This window comes from Scyliorhinus torazame, chromosome 9 (genome assembly GCF_047496885.1).
Source record: "Scyliorhinus torazame isolate Kashiwa2021f chromosome 9, sScyTor2.1, whole genome shotgun sequence".
Taxonomy (NCBI): domain Eukaryota; kingdom Metazoa; phylum Chordata; class Chondrichthyes; order Carcharhiniformes; family Scyliorhinidae; genus Scyliorhinus; species Scyliorhinus torazame.
Genome location: NC_092715.1, coordinates 15,609,784 through 15,625,237, shown reverse-complemented (window position 1 = coordinate 15,625,237; position 15,454 = coordinate 15,609,784). Strand labels below are relative to the sequence as shown.

Here is a 15,454-nt window from a genome sequence, read left to right as displayed (position 1 = left end):
GTGTGGCGAGTGCCTGGAATTTGCTGCCAGGGGATGTTGTGGAAGCAGATAGATTAACGACGTTCAAAAGGCATCTCAACAAACACCTGGATAGGATGGGTATAGAGGGATACGCCACTAGGAAGTGCTGAGGGTTTTGGCAAAGGTGGTATCATGATCGGTACAGGCTTGGAGGGCCGAAAGGCCTGTTCCTGTCCTGTATTGTTCTTTGTTCGAAACCTCTTCTGTACCCTCTCCAAAGCCTCCACATCCTTCTGGTCGTGTGGTGACCAGAATTGAACACTATATTCGAAATGTGGCCTAACTGAGGTTCTGCACAGCTGCAGCAGAATTTTCCAATTTTTATACTCAATGCCCCGGCAGATGAAGGCAAACATGTCGTCTGCCTTCTTGACTACCTTCTCTACCTGTGTTGCCACTTTTGTTACCTGCACACTGTCATGTGAGTACCTTTAAGACATGGATGTTTAAGCAATGTACGTTTAAGAAAACAGTGATGTCACAGAGTGGGTGGAGCTGAGCAGTTCAGCCATTTTGAAGTTTCAGTTCGGAGGACGAGAGCTTGGGGGGGGGGGTCTGTGTTTTGCAGTGAGCTGGATTTGCTGTGATCTCTGCCATGAAAGACTAGCTCTGGATCATTTGGGTGATGTAAACTCATAATAGTAAAGCCTTTAAACCTGATGTGATTCTGTTTAAAGGTATTAAGTCTCTTGGAAGTTTGAAGGAACATTGAGGAATTATTTACTTTGTAATATTTTCGGAGTTATCTTTGAAGTAAGGGGTGTTAAGAGATCCAATGTTTATTTAAGGTGGTAAGTTGAGTTCATGGAATAAACATTGTTTTGTGTTTAAAAACCCACATGTCCATAATTGTAATCCCACCCCTAGGGAACAAGCCGTGTGCAAATACATTAAAGGGGGAGGTTGGTTGAACTTCTTGATACATTTTGGGGTTCTGAAAACGCCTCGCCCATAACAATTGGGGGCTCGAGGGGGATGAAAGTCTATCTATTGGATTGGCTTTTGTGAATTTAAAGACAGTGAAGGATTGTTGCTTTTCCGGTGTGGTATTTTAGTTTAAAGTGGGGAGTGTGTTGTGGACAATGGCTCTTTCAGAGGCTCAGAAGTTTTGGGAGGTGGAGACTGTCACACGCAGTACTTTACAGACAGAGACAAAAAGTAGACACTTGGGTCTGGCAAAAACATTGCAGTTAACATTACCTGACAAAATGCCAAAACATGAGGTAATTATGGCGGTGGTTAAGAATTTAAAGTTGCCTGAGATAGAGTATGGCTCATGGGAAATGGCAAAAATTCAGTTGCAAATTAAACAAATGGAACATGAGAAAGAATTAAAGCAGCTTGAATAGGAAAGAGATTGAGTGGAAAAAGAGAAAGTGAGTGGAAAAAGAGAAAGAGATAGAGAGGAAAAAGAGAGAAGAAAGAAACAAAGAAAGAGATAGAGAGGAAAGGGAAAATGAGATAGTTTGAACTTCGGTAAATGACTCTGAAACATGAAAATCGGTTAAAATTGGCAAACGCAAAGGGACACGTACAGTTGGAGGAGATGGATGAGGATAATGAGACAGAGGGTCATAGTCGAAGACGTGGTGGGGATCTATTTAAATATGTCCAAGCATTGCCAAGGTTTGACGAGAAGGAGGTAGAAGCCTTTTTCATTTCATTTGAGAAAGTAGCTAAACAAATGCAATGTCCACAGGACATGTGGGTATTACTGATTCAAACAAAGCTGGTAGGTAGGGCTAGGTGAAGTGTTTGCACCACTACCGGAGGAGGTATCTGGAAAGTATGAGGAAGTGAAGAAATCCATCTTAAGTGCATATGAGCTAGTGCCTGAAGCTTACAGACAAAGGTTTAGAAATTTAAGGAAAGAATTTGGTCAAACATACATGGAGTTTGAAAGGCTCAAACAGGAATTTTGATAGGTGGATAAGGGCTTTGAAAATAGACCAAACGTATGAAGCTCTCCGAGAAATTATACTTTGAGGAGTTTAAAAATTCAATTCCTGATGTCGCGAGAACTCATGTGGAAGAACAGAGGGTTAAAACTGCGAGATTAGCAGCGGAAATGGCAGATGATTATGAATTCGTTCATAAATCAAAGATTGGTTTCCGACATCAGTTTCAGCCGGTGAGGGATAGAAACTGGGGACATGAGAAATACTCAAGTGGTAAAGGTGATCTGATGGGAGACGATAAAGAGAGTGTACCTCAGATTAAAAAAGAAATCCAGGAGGGTGGAAAAGAAATGAAAAGTTTCAAATGTTTTCACTGTAATAAACTAGGCCATGTAAAGTCACAATGTTGGTGGTTGAAGAAAAGCACTGGAAAGGCTGATGTGGTAAAACAGGATAAGACAGTGGGGTTTGTTAGAGTGGTAAAGGAAAGCCCAAGGGAAGCGAAGGAGGTGCAAACGATTGTACAGCCTGTTCAAGAAGTAATTGTTAAGAAGGTGCCAGATGTCTTTAAATAATTTACTTGTGTGGGTAAAGTTTACTCACGTGTATCAGGATGAGCAGGTAAAGAAGTTACAATTTTAAGAGATACAGGGGCTAGTCAATCTTTAATGGTAAGAGATGAGGAATTATGTAGTTTGGGAAGAATGTTGCCAGAAAAGGTGGTGATATGTGGAATTCAGGGTGAGAGGAGTAGCGTTCCATTATACAAGGTAAGGTTGGAAAGTCCAGTGAAGAGTGGTGAAGTGGTAGTAGGAGTAATAGAGAAACTATCTTGTCCAGAAATACAGTTTATCTTGGGTAATGATATAGCTGGATCGCAGGTGGGAGTGATGCCTACTGTGGTTCATAAGCCAGTGGAAAATCAGACAACTGAAGTGTTGAAGGACGAATATCCTGGGATTTTTCCGGATTGTGGTGTAACAAGGTCGCAAAGTCACAGGTTAAGACAAGAGGAGAAATCAAAGAGTGAAGATGAAGTTGAAGTGCAATTATCAGTAACGATTTTTGATCAGATGGTTGAAAAAGAACAAGAACAGGTGGAGGATGAGGCGGGTATTTTTAGTTCAGGAAAATTGGCGGAGTTACAGCAGAAAGATGTAGAAATAAAACGGATAGATCAGAAAGCATATACGGAAGAGGAATCTGAGAGTATACCAGAGTGTTATTACCGTAAAAATGATGTCTTGATGAGAAAATGGGAGACCTGTACATATGAAGGCGGATGAAAAGTGGGCAGAAGTTTATCAAGTAGTATTGCCAGTAGGGTATAGAAAGGAGGTGTTGCGAGTTGCACATGAGGTACCAGTGGGAGGTCATTTGTGGATAAGGAAAACTCAAGCTAAAATCCAGAAACATTTTTATTGGCCTGGATTACATAAAGATGTAGTTAAATTTTGTCAATCATGTCACACATGTCAAGTGATAGGGAAACCTCAAGCAGTGATAAAACCAGCACCCTTAATACCCAGTCCAGCATTTGAGGAACCTTTTACAAGGGTCATAATTGATTGTGTAGGACCGCTTCCTAAAACAAAAAGTGGGAATCAATTTCTTTTGACTATAATGGATGTGTCTACTAGGTTTCCAGAGGCCATTCCAGTACGTAATATTACATCTAAAAGGATTGTGGAGGAGTTACTTAAATTCTTTACTAGATATGGACTACCCACAGAAATTCAATCTGATCAAGGATCAAATTTTACTTCAAAATTATTCAAAGAAGTTATGGATAGCTTAGGAATAAAAGAATTTAAATCAACTGCGTACCATCCAGAATCGCAGGGAGCGTTAGAAAGGTGGCATCAGACATTAAAAACAATGTTGAGGGCGTATTGTCAAGATTATACAGAGGATTGGGATAAAGGAATCCCATTCGTATTGTTTGCAATTAGGGATGCACCTAATGAGTCTACCAAATTTAGTCCTTTTGAACTAATTTTTGGCCGTGAGGCAAGAGGACCACTTAAATTCATAGAGGTAAAATCGGTGGGTGAGAAATCGGAAATTACACTATTGGATTACGTGTCAAATTTTAGGGAATGATTAAATAGAGCAGGTGAATTGGCTAGACAACATTTGAAAGTTGCACAAAATGTGATGAAACAGGTAGCGGACAAGAAATCCAAAGTTTGTAGTTTTGCCAGTGGGGATAAAGTTTTTGTGTTGTTACCAGTGGTAGGTGAGCCTTTAAAAGCTAGGTTTTGTGGACCTTATCAGATTGAAAGGAAATTAAGTGAGGTGAATTATGTGGTAACAACACCAGATAGAAGGAAGACTCACCGAGTGTGTCATGTGAATATGCTTAAAAGGTACTTTGAAAGGGAAGGAGAGACAAAGGAGGTTTTTAATGATTCTAACTCAAAAGTGACAAACCAAATCCAGATGACTGTGAATTTGACATACCTCAAATTAAATTGGAAAATGAGGATGTTCTTAAAAATTGGGATAAATTGTTGAGTTATCTTCCAGAGGAAAAACGAACTGACCTGAAAGAGTTATTGATATCACATGGACAAGTTTGGAGAGATAAATTGGGAAGAACTAAAATGGCTATACATGATGTAGATGTGGGAAATGCTGTTCCTATCAAACAATATCCATATAGACTTAATCCTTTAAAATTGGCACAGGTTAACAGAGAGATTGAGAGTATGCTTAAAAATGACATAATTGAAGTGGGTTGCAGCCAATGGAGCTCACCCATAGTGATGGTACCTAAACCAGACGGTACCCAACGGTTGTGTGTGGACTATCGAAAGGTGAATGCAGTTACAAGAACGTATTCTTATCCTATCCCACGTTTGGAGGATTGCATTGAGAAAGTGGGACAATCCGCTTTTATTTCCAAATTGGATTTACTGAAAGGTTACTGGCAAGTACCTTTATCTGAAGGGGCGAAGGAGATTTCAGCTTTTGTGACACCAGATGGTATATACCAGTTTAAAGTTATGCCATTTGGCATGAAAAACGCCCCAGCAACATTTCAACGGTTAATCAATACAGTCGGTTCAGGATTACCCAATTGTGCAGTATACATCGACGATCTGATAGTTTTCAGCCAGACACGGAAAGAACATTTAAAACATCTGAGGGAGTTATTCGATCGACTTCAGGAGGCAGGTTTGGTGATAAACCTAGCCAAAAGTGAATTTGGAAAAGCCCAAGTCACTTTCCTTGGCCATACAATTGGACAGGGTTGACTGGTCCCACGGGATGTGAAAACAAAAGTTGTTGGGGAGTTTCCGATACCCGCGACAGGACGGGAAATAATGCGATTTCTTGGTATGAGTGGATTTTACTGGAAATTTGTACCAAATTTTAGCAGTGTGGTCGCTCAACTGACGGACTTGCTCAAGAAGCGTAACAAATTCCAGTGGACAGCGGAGTGTCAACAGGCATTTGACGGCCTGAAGGCTGTGTTAACCACTGCTCCTGTGTTTAGTCGTCCCAAATTATACCAAACCCATCAGAGTGGCTGTTGATGCGAGCGATGTGGGCGTAGGTGCGGTGCTTCTACAAGACGACGACGAAGGGCTGGAGCTGGTTATTTTTCAAAGAAATTGAATTCTCACCAGAAAAAGTATTCGACGATTGAGAAGGAGACTTTGAGTTTGGTGCTGGCTTTGCAACATTTTCACATTTATGTGACCAGCAATCCATCTGACACCATTATATATACTGATCATAATCCTTTGACGTTTTTGGAGCGATTACGGAATAATAATGTAAGGCTGTTTCGCTGGAGTTTATTGTTACAGCCCTTTCATTTAAAAATAGTACAATGGCAGGACACAAAAATGTTGATAGCCGATGCTTTGTCACGAATGTAATCAATTGAGAAGGTTTTCGGTTGGAGGAAGAACAAAGAAAAATGGACTATATTATTATACCTGTTTGAGTGCGTTGTTTTCTTTAAATGAAAATGTATATTTACTGTGTGCATTTCTTAGTGGATGGTGCAAAAATGAAAAATGAAACCATCTTGAAGTTGGTGTATTTTTTTTTCTTGGGGGGAAGGTGTCATGTGAGAGTACCTTTAAGACATGGATGTTTAAGCAATGTACCTTTAAGAAAACAGTGATGTGAGAGAGTGGGTGGAGCTAAGCAGTTCAGTCATTTTGAAGTTTCAGTTTGGAGGAAGAGAGTTTGGGGAGTGTCTGTGTTTTGCAGTGAGCTGGATTTGCTATGATCTCTGCCATGAAAGACTATCTCTGGATCATTTGGGTGATTTAAACTCATAATAGTAAAGCCTTTAACCTGATGTGATTCAGTTTAAAGGTGTTAAATCTCTTGGCAGTTTAAAGGAACATTTTGAGGAATTATTTACTGTTGTAATATTTTCAGAGTTATCTTTGAAGTAAGAGGTGTTAAGAGATCCAATATTTACTTAAGATGTTAAGTTGAGTTCATGGAATAAACATTGTTTTGTGTTTAAAAACCCATGTGTCCATAATTGTAATCCCACACCTAGGGAACAAGCCGTGTGCTAGGAAAACCAACAAATATATTAAAGGGGGAGGTATCATGAACTCCATGATACATTTTGGGGTTCTGAAAATGCCTCGCCCATAACACCCAGAACCCTCTGCCTGTCAATACATTTTTTAGGGTTCTACCATTTACTCCATATTTCCCACCTGTATTAGACCTTCCAAGATGCATTACCTGAAGTAAGATCTAACCAGCCTACTTTGATTGTTTCTAGCCACCACGACCGAACCATGAAACATGAAAAGGCAGACATCAGCAACTGAGATTATTCTCTTAATAGAAAGAGAGATGAAAGGCTGAGAAGAAGTAGGTGGAATGAAGGAGACACTTTCAATGTAAACATCAGCACAGGTTATTTGGGCAAAATGGCACCTTTCTGTTCTCGTTACGAACACTTAATCACAGAAAATGGTTCATCTTCAAGGACTAAGAACATTCGAGAAAAAATTGTGGTCTTGGAAGAGACATCCCATTTACAAGAAAGGGTAATTAGGCAGTTTTAAAGAAGCTGAAAACCCTCCTTAACCCAGTGGATTGTGAATGAGTGGGGCATGGCTTACGGCTGGAAAGAAAAACACATTACCATACCGGTCATAACATTCTGGCTTATTCTCATGAAAATACATCACAACCTGAAATGTCAACTCTCCTTCTACAGATGCTACCTGACCTGCTGAGCATTTCCAGCATTTTGTGCTTTTATTGGCCTGTTTGTTTTGGAAGAAGGAAAAGGAGGTGGTTCCGCTCTGTTAAATATGAAATAGCACATATCAAACCACTGGTGGGAGTTTTTTGTAGGCCCCCTAACAGTAGATGCATGGTAGAACAGAGCATAAGTCAAGATTTTAATTTTCATGTAGATTTTACAAATCAAATTGGCGAAGGTAACCTGGAGCACTGCTGCCTTACGGCGCCAAGGACCCGTGTTCGATCCTGGCTCTGGGCCACTGTCCACATGAAGTTTGCACAATCTCCCAGTGGCTGCATGGGTCGCACCCCCACAACCCTAAAAGATGTGCCGGGTAGGTGGATTGGCCACACTAAATTGCCACTTAATTGGAAAAAAATAATTGGGCACTCTAAAGATATTGGGAAAAAAACAACTTACAATCCGTATGAACGACAAATGAAGGGACCAACTTCACTGGAGCCAAATTTGCTGACGATATGAAGATAATGGTAGGAAAGCAATTTGTGAGGAGGATACAAAGAGTCTGCAAAGGGATATATATAGATTAGGAAAGTGGCCAAATGTTTGTCAAATGGAGTATAATGTGGGAAAATGCAAGGCTGTTCATTTGGCAGGAATAGAAAAGCAAAATATTACTTTAAAAAAGTGAGAGATTGCAGAATTCCACAGCGCAGGCAGATGTGTGTGTCTGGTAGCTGATGATCATAAAAAGGTTAGCATATAGGTACATACAACAGGTATGGAGAGTCCAGTTTAGCTCAGTTGGCTGGATAGCTGGTTCGTGATGCAGAGCGAGGCCAGCAGCGTGGATTTAATTCTCATACCGACTGAGGTTATTCATGAAGGTCTGTTTTCTCAACCTTGCCCCTCGCCTGAGGCGTGGTGGTCCTCCCAGCTCTCCCAAAGGGGAAAGCAGCCTATAGTCATCCGTGGTGACTTTACCGTGACTTACTATCGGAAAATAGGAAGAAAAATGGAATGTTGACATTTTACAAAGAGGGATGGAGTATTGAAATACCAAAGTCTTGCTACAACGGTACAGGACATTGGTGAGACCGCACTTGGATTGTGTCGTGTTTTGGTCTTCTTAAGGAAGGATATACTTGCATTGAAAGCAGTTCATAGAAGGTTTACAAGGCTGATTCCTGGGATGAAAGCGAGGCCTAATGAGGAAAGGTTGATCAGGTTGGGTCAATACCCATTGGAGTTAAGAATGAGGGGTGATCTTATTGAAACAAGATTCTGAGGGGGCTTGACAAGATGATGAGCAGATGCTTCTCATGGGATTCTCATCCAGAACTAGAGGACAGTTTAATTTTGACCATTTTTAATAGTGGCTCAGAAAAATTGCCTGCATCATCAATCCAGTCGGCTAACCCCGCACGGTTCCGTACGGGCCATTGTCTGAACCCGTTTTCCACAGTAACCTGGACCATGAATATGCATTAATAAGACAGTAAAAAGACTGCTATTGCCACCTGCCGAGATCTGATACTGAACCGGTGAAGCTACCAAGTGTGACAAGCAGACGTTAGCCTGAGATTTTACACTGCTTGCAACATATTTTATACCTGTGAGACAAGAGTTTTTGTTTGGAACAGGAGGCTTTATTTTAAACCCCATGAATTAACCACTCAATGATTCCTCCTGAACTGGCTGCAACTATGTACCTCTGCTATCTCTGAATATATTTCACTTACCTTGATAAAGTTATTCAGGTGACCCAACTTTCGCATGTTAGAGACTCCCTGGTGCTTGGCCACATTTTGGAGGATCTCTCGAAGGTTGTCTGCAGGGTCTAGAACAAAATATAAAAGAACGTTAACAATGGTTTACATTGAGGAAGTGAATGCCAGGTTTCATCCACAATGCTCCGTACTACATATATATTTCACACCCACAGCAATTTCAAATCTGCTAATTGAGACACTCCAAATGCTAGCTGGAAAAAACTGGGAATGCCATGGATAAGGCATGCTGACCATTGTGCGGGATTCCCTAATCTGTGCCAGAAAGAGTATTGGAATCTCTGTTGACACAGTTCTTTTGTAGCAGTTTGATTATGGCCGAGTGGCTTGCTGGGTAACTTTGCTCTGCAGTCAATCTTGTCAGCGTGGAACTGGAGTTACAGAGAGGCCAAACTGGGAAGAATGCCAGGTTTTTTTCCTCTCCGGGCAGTACGGTGGTGCAGTGGTTAACACTGCTGTCTCAGCGCGGGATTGATCCCGGCCCTGGGTCACTGGCCGTGTGGAGTTTGCACATTCTTCCCTCCTCTGCATGGTCTCACGCCCATAACCCAAATATGTGCAAGGTAGGTGGATTGGCCACACTATATTGCCCCTTAATTGGGGAAAAAAAGAATTGGGTACTTTAAATTTAAAAAAAAAGGTTTCCTCCTCTAAAGGACATTAGTGAGCTAGATGGGCTTTTATCACGATCGGAAAGTTCCTGATTTTTTATTTTTTATTTTTAAACTGAATTGAATTTGTGGGATTATTTGTGCCACTACAGATATGAACTCGCGTTAGTTCAAATAACCAAGTACATGAAGAGCTGGGACCTAGAAACAAACAGTGAAATTATATGCACCCACCAGGTGTTGGAGAAAGTTCAAGCACATACCCAGGTCATTTAGAGTACAGCTCTGGTAGATATTATGGGGGGGGGGGAAACAGGCTGTCCGTCTGCTCTCCCCGGACAGTAACAGTACATAGCATTGGGAGAAAAATACACGACTTACAAATATAGTCTCTGCTGATGAAAGATAAGGCAGCAAGCAGACTGTAAAAAGGATGCATGGCTGGTTTAGCTCACTGGGCTAAATCACTGGCTTTTAAAGCAGACCTAGGCAGGCCAGCAGCACGGTTCAATTCCCGTACCAGCCTCCCCAAACAGGTGCCGGAATGTGGCAACTAGGGGCTTTTCACAGTAACTTCATTGAAGCCTACTCGTGACAATAAGCGATTTTCATTTCATTTCATTTTTATGGCCTGGATTTTTGCAGCGCTGGATCAGGTCATTTACGCAATGACAAATCAGGATGGGACTATCTATGCGTGTTTCACAAAGGAAGATGCCAATATTAATCAGTAGTTGCTTCCACTCATGTCTGATTTTGGTGACCTAGGTACGTGAAACAGATTAGATTTGGTAGGAATAGGTTTAAACTTTGCAGAGTACTTCAATTCTTTAGAGAGATGGGGTACCCTTTTGGGGAGATAAAATATCCCTGCTGTTTTGCTCTGGCCCCTGGACGCTAAACTCGGTCTAATGTTGATTTGATGTCATGGGCAATCACTCTCACTTCACCTGCTTTTATTTCTTATGATGTCAGTTGCACACACAGCCAAGCTACTCCAGTACTTACACCAAGTAAAACTGTTCCACTATGCCCTGCCCACAAAAAGCAGGACAAATCCAATCTATATGACTGTAAGATACAAGAGCAGAATTAGGCCATTCAACCCATCGAGTCTGCTCCACCATTCAATCATGACTGATATATTTCTCATTTCCATTCTCCAGAGGCAAAAATGCTGCCCTTGCTAGTGATGCCCACATTCCATGAATGAATAAAAATAAGCCAACCACCATCCTAACTATATTGCCTCGCTTGCTGAGTGGACAATTGAGCCATTAATGGCCCAATTAAGGGCCATTTCCTGCCTCAGATCGTATTTTGCCTGCTTCAAGAAAACCTGCTAGGTAATCCGATGGCAGCAAGCTCACGGACATTCGGTTTGGGTTCCAACAGGGTCACTCAGGGACCTCATTACAGCATAGGATGAAACTTTGCAATAGAAGGAGGTGAGGTAAGTATGTCTGCTCTTAACATCAAGGCAACACTTCAAGTGTGGCATCAAGGAGTCCTAGCAAAACTGGAGTCAATGAAGGGGGGGAAACTCTCCATTAGATCATACCTAGCAGAAAGGAAAATAATCGTAATTGTCAGAGGTCAATCATCTCAGTTCCAGGACATCACTGCAGGAGTTCGTCAGGAGTCTCCCAGGCCCAACCATCTTCAGTTGCTTCATCATCGACCCTCCTTCCATCATACGGTCTTAAGTGTTTGCTGATGATTGTACAATGTTCAGAACCATTCACAACTCTTCAGATACTGAAGCATGCCAGATCCAAAAGCAGCAAGACCTGTACCATATCCAGGCTTGCACTGCCAAAGTAAGTAACATTCATGCCACACAATGACCATCCCCAACAAGTCAGAATCTAACCATCGCCCTTTGGTATTCAATGGCATTACCACGGCTGGATCCCCCACTAGCAAGGTCCTGGGGGGTTACCATTGACCAGAAACGGAACTGGACCAGCCATTTAAATACCGTGGCTACAAGAGCAAGTCAGAGACTAGGAATCCTGCAGTGAGCAACTCACCTACTGACTCCACAAAGCCTATCCACCATCTGCAAGGCACAGTCAGGAATATGATGGGATACTCTCCACTTGCCCTGGATGAATATAGTTCCAACACCACTCAAGAAGCGCAACACCACCCAGGACAAAATTGACCACTTGGTTGGTACCATATCCACAAACATTCATTACCTCCATCAGCCATGTTTACCATCTACAAGATACTCAAGATAAGGCTCCTTAGACAGCACCTTCCAAACCCGCATCTAGAAGGACAAGGGCAGCAGATACATGGGTGGAGGCCGGGACGTTGAGTGTCTTTAAGACAGAAGTTGATAAATTCTTGATTTCTTGAGGAATTAAGGGCTATGGAGAGAGAGCGGGTAAATGGAGTTGAAATCAGCCATGATTGAATGGTGGAGTGGACTCGATGGGCCGAATGGCCTTACTTCCGCTCCTATGTCTTATGGTCTTAATACCAACACATGCAGGTTCCCCTCCAAGTACTCATTATCCTCATCCTGACTTGAAAATACAACACCACTCGCTTTCCCAGTGTCGGCATGGATTGCCTCCGGGTGCTCGGTGTTTCCTCCCACAATCCAAAGATGTACAGGTTAGGTGGATTGGCCATGTTGAATTGCCCCTTAGTATCCAAAAAGTTAGGTGAGGTTACTGGGTTAGCGATTGAGACTATTCTATAAGCTTCACATTCTGAAGATGGACTATCCCATCCCATCCCTTCCCCAGTGAGGTGAGTTACTACCCTTGTCATCAAGGTAGCACTTGACCAACTGTGGCATCAAGGAATTATAGTCAATGAGAAACAGGAAAAGATTCCATTTGTTGGAAACATGCCAAGCTAAAAAAAAATGATGATTGCAATTTTTGGAGGCAATGATTTCAACCCTAAATCATCAATCCAGTAGTTTCTCTGGGTAGGGTCCTCGAGCCAACCATCTTCAACTGCTTCAGGGATCATCCCTCCAACGCAAGTTAAAAGTAGGACATTCACTGATGTTGCTGTGTTCAATGCCATTTATGACTCCCCTGATACTGAAGCAGTTGGTGCCCACATACAGCAAGCTTTGAACAACATTCAGGCTTGGGTTAATAAGGGACAAAACAACATTTGCAGCACACAAGTGCGAGGCAATGATCATCTCCAACAAGAGAGAATTCAGCAGTCTCTCCTCAACATTCAAGACCATTACATTTGGTGAATCGCCTACAATCAAGATACCATTGACCAGAAATTGAACTGGAACCCAGCCATAGAAGTACTGTGGCCACAAGAGGTCAGAGGCTAGGAATTCTGTGGCAAGTAACTCAGCTCCTAACTACCCAAAGCCTGCCCACCAGGCCCAGATGTGATCAAATACAGCCCACCTTCCCAGGGGAGCGCAGCTCCAACCACACAAGCACAACATCATCCAGAACTTGTTTCATACCTAACCATCACCTTAAACATTCACTCCTTCCACCACCTGAGCAGTGGCTGAAGTTGTACCATTTACAAGATGCATTACAGCAAGAGAAACTGTATACCTGTGCTAAACACTGTGGAGTGACGATCCTTCAAAAGAAAGAGGAAGCCTGGATTAATTTTGAATAGCATCAAACTATGGTCAACAGAGAGATTTGATGCGCCCAGCAAAAATATGAAATTGAATTGGCCAAAAAGAATTCCAGGAAATTTTGGAATATATTAAATCAAAAAGGAGGGATAATACTAGAAAACCAATTCTCCACATAGGAGTAAATTACTATTGGGATGGAAAAAACTGAAGCTCTAAGCTCACAGTTTCAAAGCGTCTGCAAGGAAGGAATCACAGCACCTGCATATGCATCTTTAGTACCAGGTTTAGCCTTACAAAAACATACCTGATGTTATAATTACAACAAAAGATGCCAAGAGATTCCTCCATAGCGCTGATCCATATAAATCATGTTGTCTTGATGACATCCCAAACCATGCACTTAAAATTGCAGCAAGTGAGTCTCCTCCCATGTTACAATAAATCTTTCAACAATCCATAAACTCAGAACAACCCGTCAACAGGATGTGAGCTAATGTTGCTTTAATTTACGAGAAAGGATCCCGGACTGATCCAGCAAACTACCGTCCTATTTCATTTACTAGTGTTTGCTGTAAATTACTAGAACACATTATTGATAGCCAATGAGACACCATGAAGGATCTGACCTATAACCTTGACAATCTCATCACCACAGATCTAGCCATTTGATTGTTTCAAGGCTTTTGCCCATATACCACACCCAAAGTTGTGAACAAACTAGATCATTACGGAGTCTGAAGCAATGGATAAGAACATTTCTTGCCAAACAAGTCAGTGAATGGAGAAACCGCAACTGGAAGTTAGTCTTAAACGACATGCCCCAAGTACCATCCTGGGCCCACATCTGTTTCTCCTCTTTAGAAGTGATGTCCAGGATGGAATATCAAGCTAGATCAGATATTTTTGAAAATAATTGTTGAACCTAATTCACAGAGCCATTACTGAAGATGAAGTTAGCCTTCTGGAAGACCTAAACAATCTCATCAAATGGGACAACATACAGGGATGAAATCCAACAGAGAAATCGTGTGAATCAGCAATACTCCCATGTCCATCAGCACTCAGTTACATGATGCACAATTTCTCCCTTTGAAATCATTAAATGGCCTTACTTAGGAATCCACATCCAAAATAATTTAAAGTGGAACATACAAAGTCAATACGCAGCCTTCAAGGCATCCAAAATGTATGAGTTTGTGAAATGGGACTTTAAGCACCCTTCAACTACAGTAAAGGAAATGCTGTACCAGACATAGGTTAGATCAACGGAGTACAGTGTAGCCATTCAGAAACCATATTACAGCTAAAAACATTACCCTCCTTGATAAAGTTGAACACTGGGCAGCTTGTTTCATCACAAACAATTACTCGTGAGATACTAACTGTCCCCCAGTTGGTCATGTTGCTGGGCTGGCACTGTCTCCTAAACCAAAGAAAACTCCATAGGTTATAGAGGAATGAACAATCAAATGATTCTTTAGCACAGTGGGCTAAACAGCTGGCTTGCAATGCAGAACAAGGCCAACAGCGTGGGTTCAATTCCCGTACCGGCCTCCCCAAACAGGTGCCGGAATGTGGCGACTAGGGAATTTTCACAGTAACTCCATTGAAGCCTACTTGTGACAATAAGCGATTATAGTAAATAGTAAATTACTATTAAACCCAAAACAGACAGAGCTTGAAGAGTTCATAACCAACTGTATACACCCTAATGTGCTTCCTCTATGAAAATTCCCTGATGGAAGGGTGCAGAGGGAAATCCTACCAACTCACCAGGGCTCCATCGACAGCACCTTCTAAACCTCTACCACCTGGAAGAACAAAGGCAACATGGGAAGGCCATCACGTGCAAGTTTACACACTACTCTGACTTGGAACTACTGTTGTTTTTCCACTGTCACGGTCTCAGAAATGTGGAACTTCCTTGCAAACAGCTACATGACATAGTCTATAGCATTTCAAGGCAGTGGCTCTCCACCACCTTGCTTGTCAAAGACAATTAGGGGTGGGCAACAAATGTTGGCCTCATCAACAATGCTCACCTCCCATGAACTATTAAGTAATTTGGACTTCCAGATCACATTTAACTCGCCACTGGCTAGCTGACAGAATGCATGCACTAGCTTTGGTTTCAAATGCCTTTGTGGGGCAGCACGGTAGCATAGTGGTTAGCACAGTTGCTTCACAGCTCCCGGGTTCCAGGTTCGATTCCCGGCTGAGTCACTGTCTATGCAGAGTCTGAACGTTCGCCCAGTGTCTGCATGGGTTTCCTCCGGGTGCTCCAGTTTCCTCCCACGGTCCAAAGGTGTGCAGGTTAGGTGGATTGGTCATGTTAAATTGCC

The 15,454-nt window shown here is 42.1% G+C and overlaps 1 protein-coding gene across 1 annotated transcript in view; it reads right to left on the bottom strand.

The window, feature by feature from the left end:
* LOC140429071 (rapamycin-insensitive companion of mTOR-like) overlaps positions 1-15,454 on the bottom strand; it is a 321,889-nt gene that overhangs the window by 250,259 nt on the left and 56,176 nt on the right. Inside the window, exon 3 of the mRNA XM_072515622.1 lies at positions 8,862-8,959. Coding sequence (XP_072371723.1) covers positions 8,862-8,959 — 98 coding nt within the window. The remainder of the gene's footprint in view (positions 1-8,861; positions 8,960-15,454) is intronic.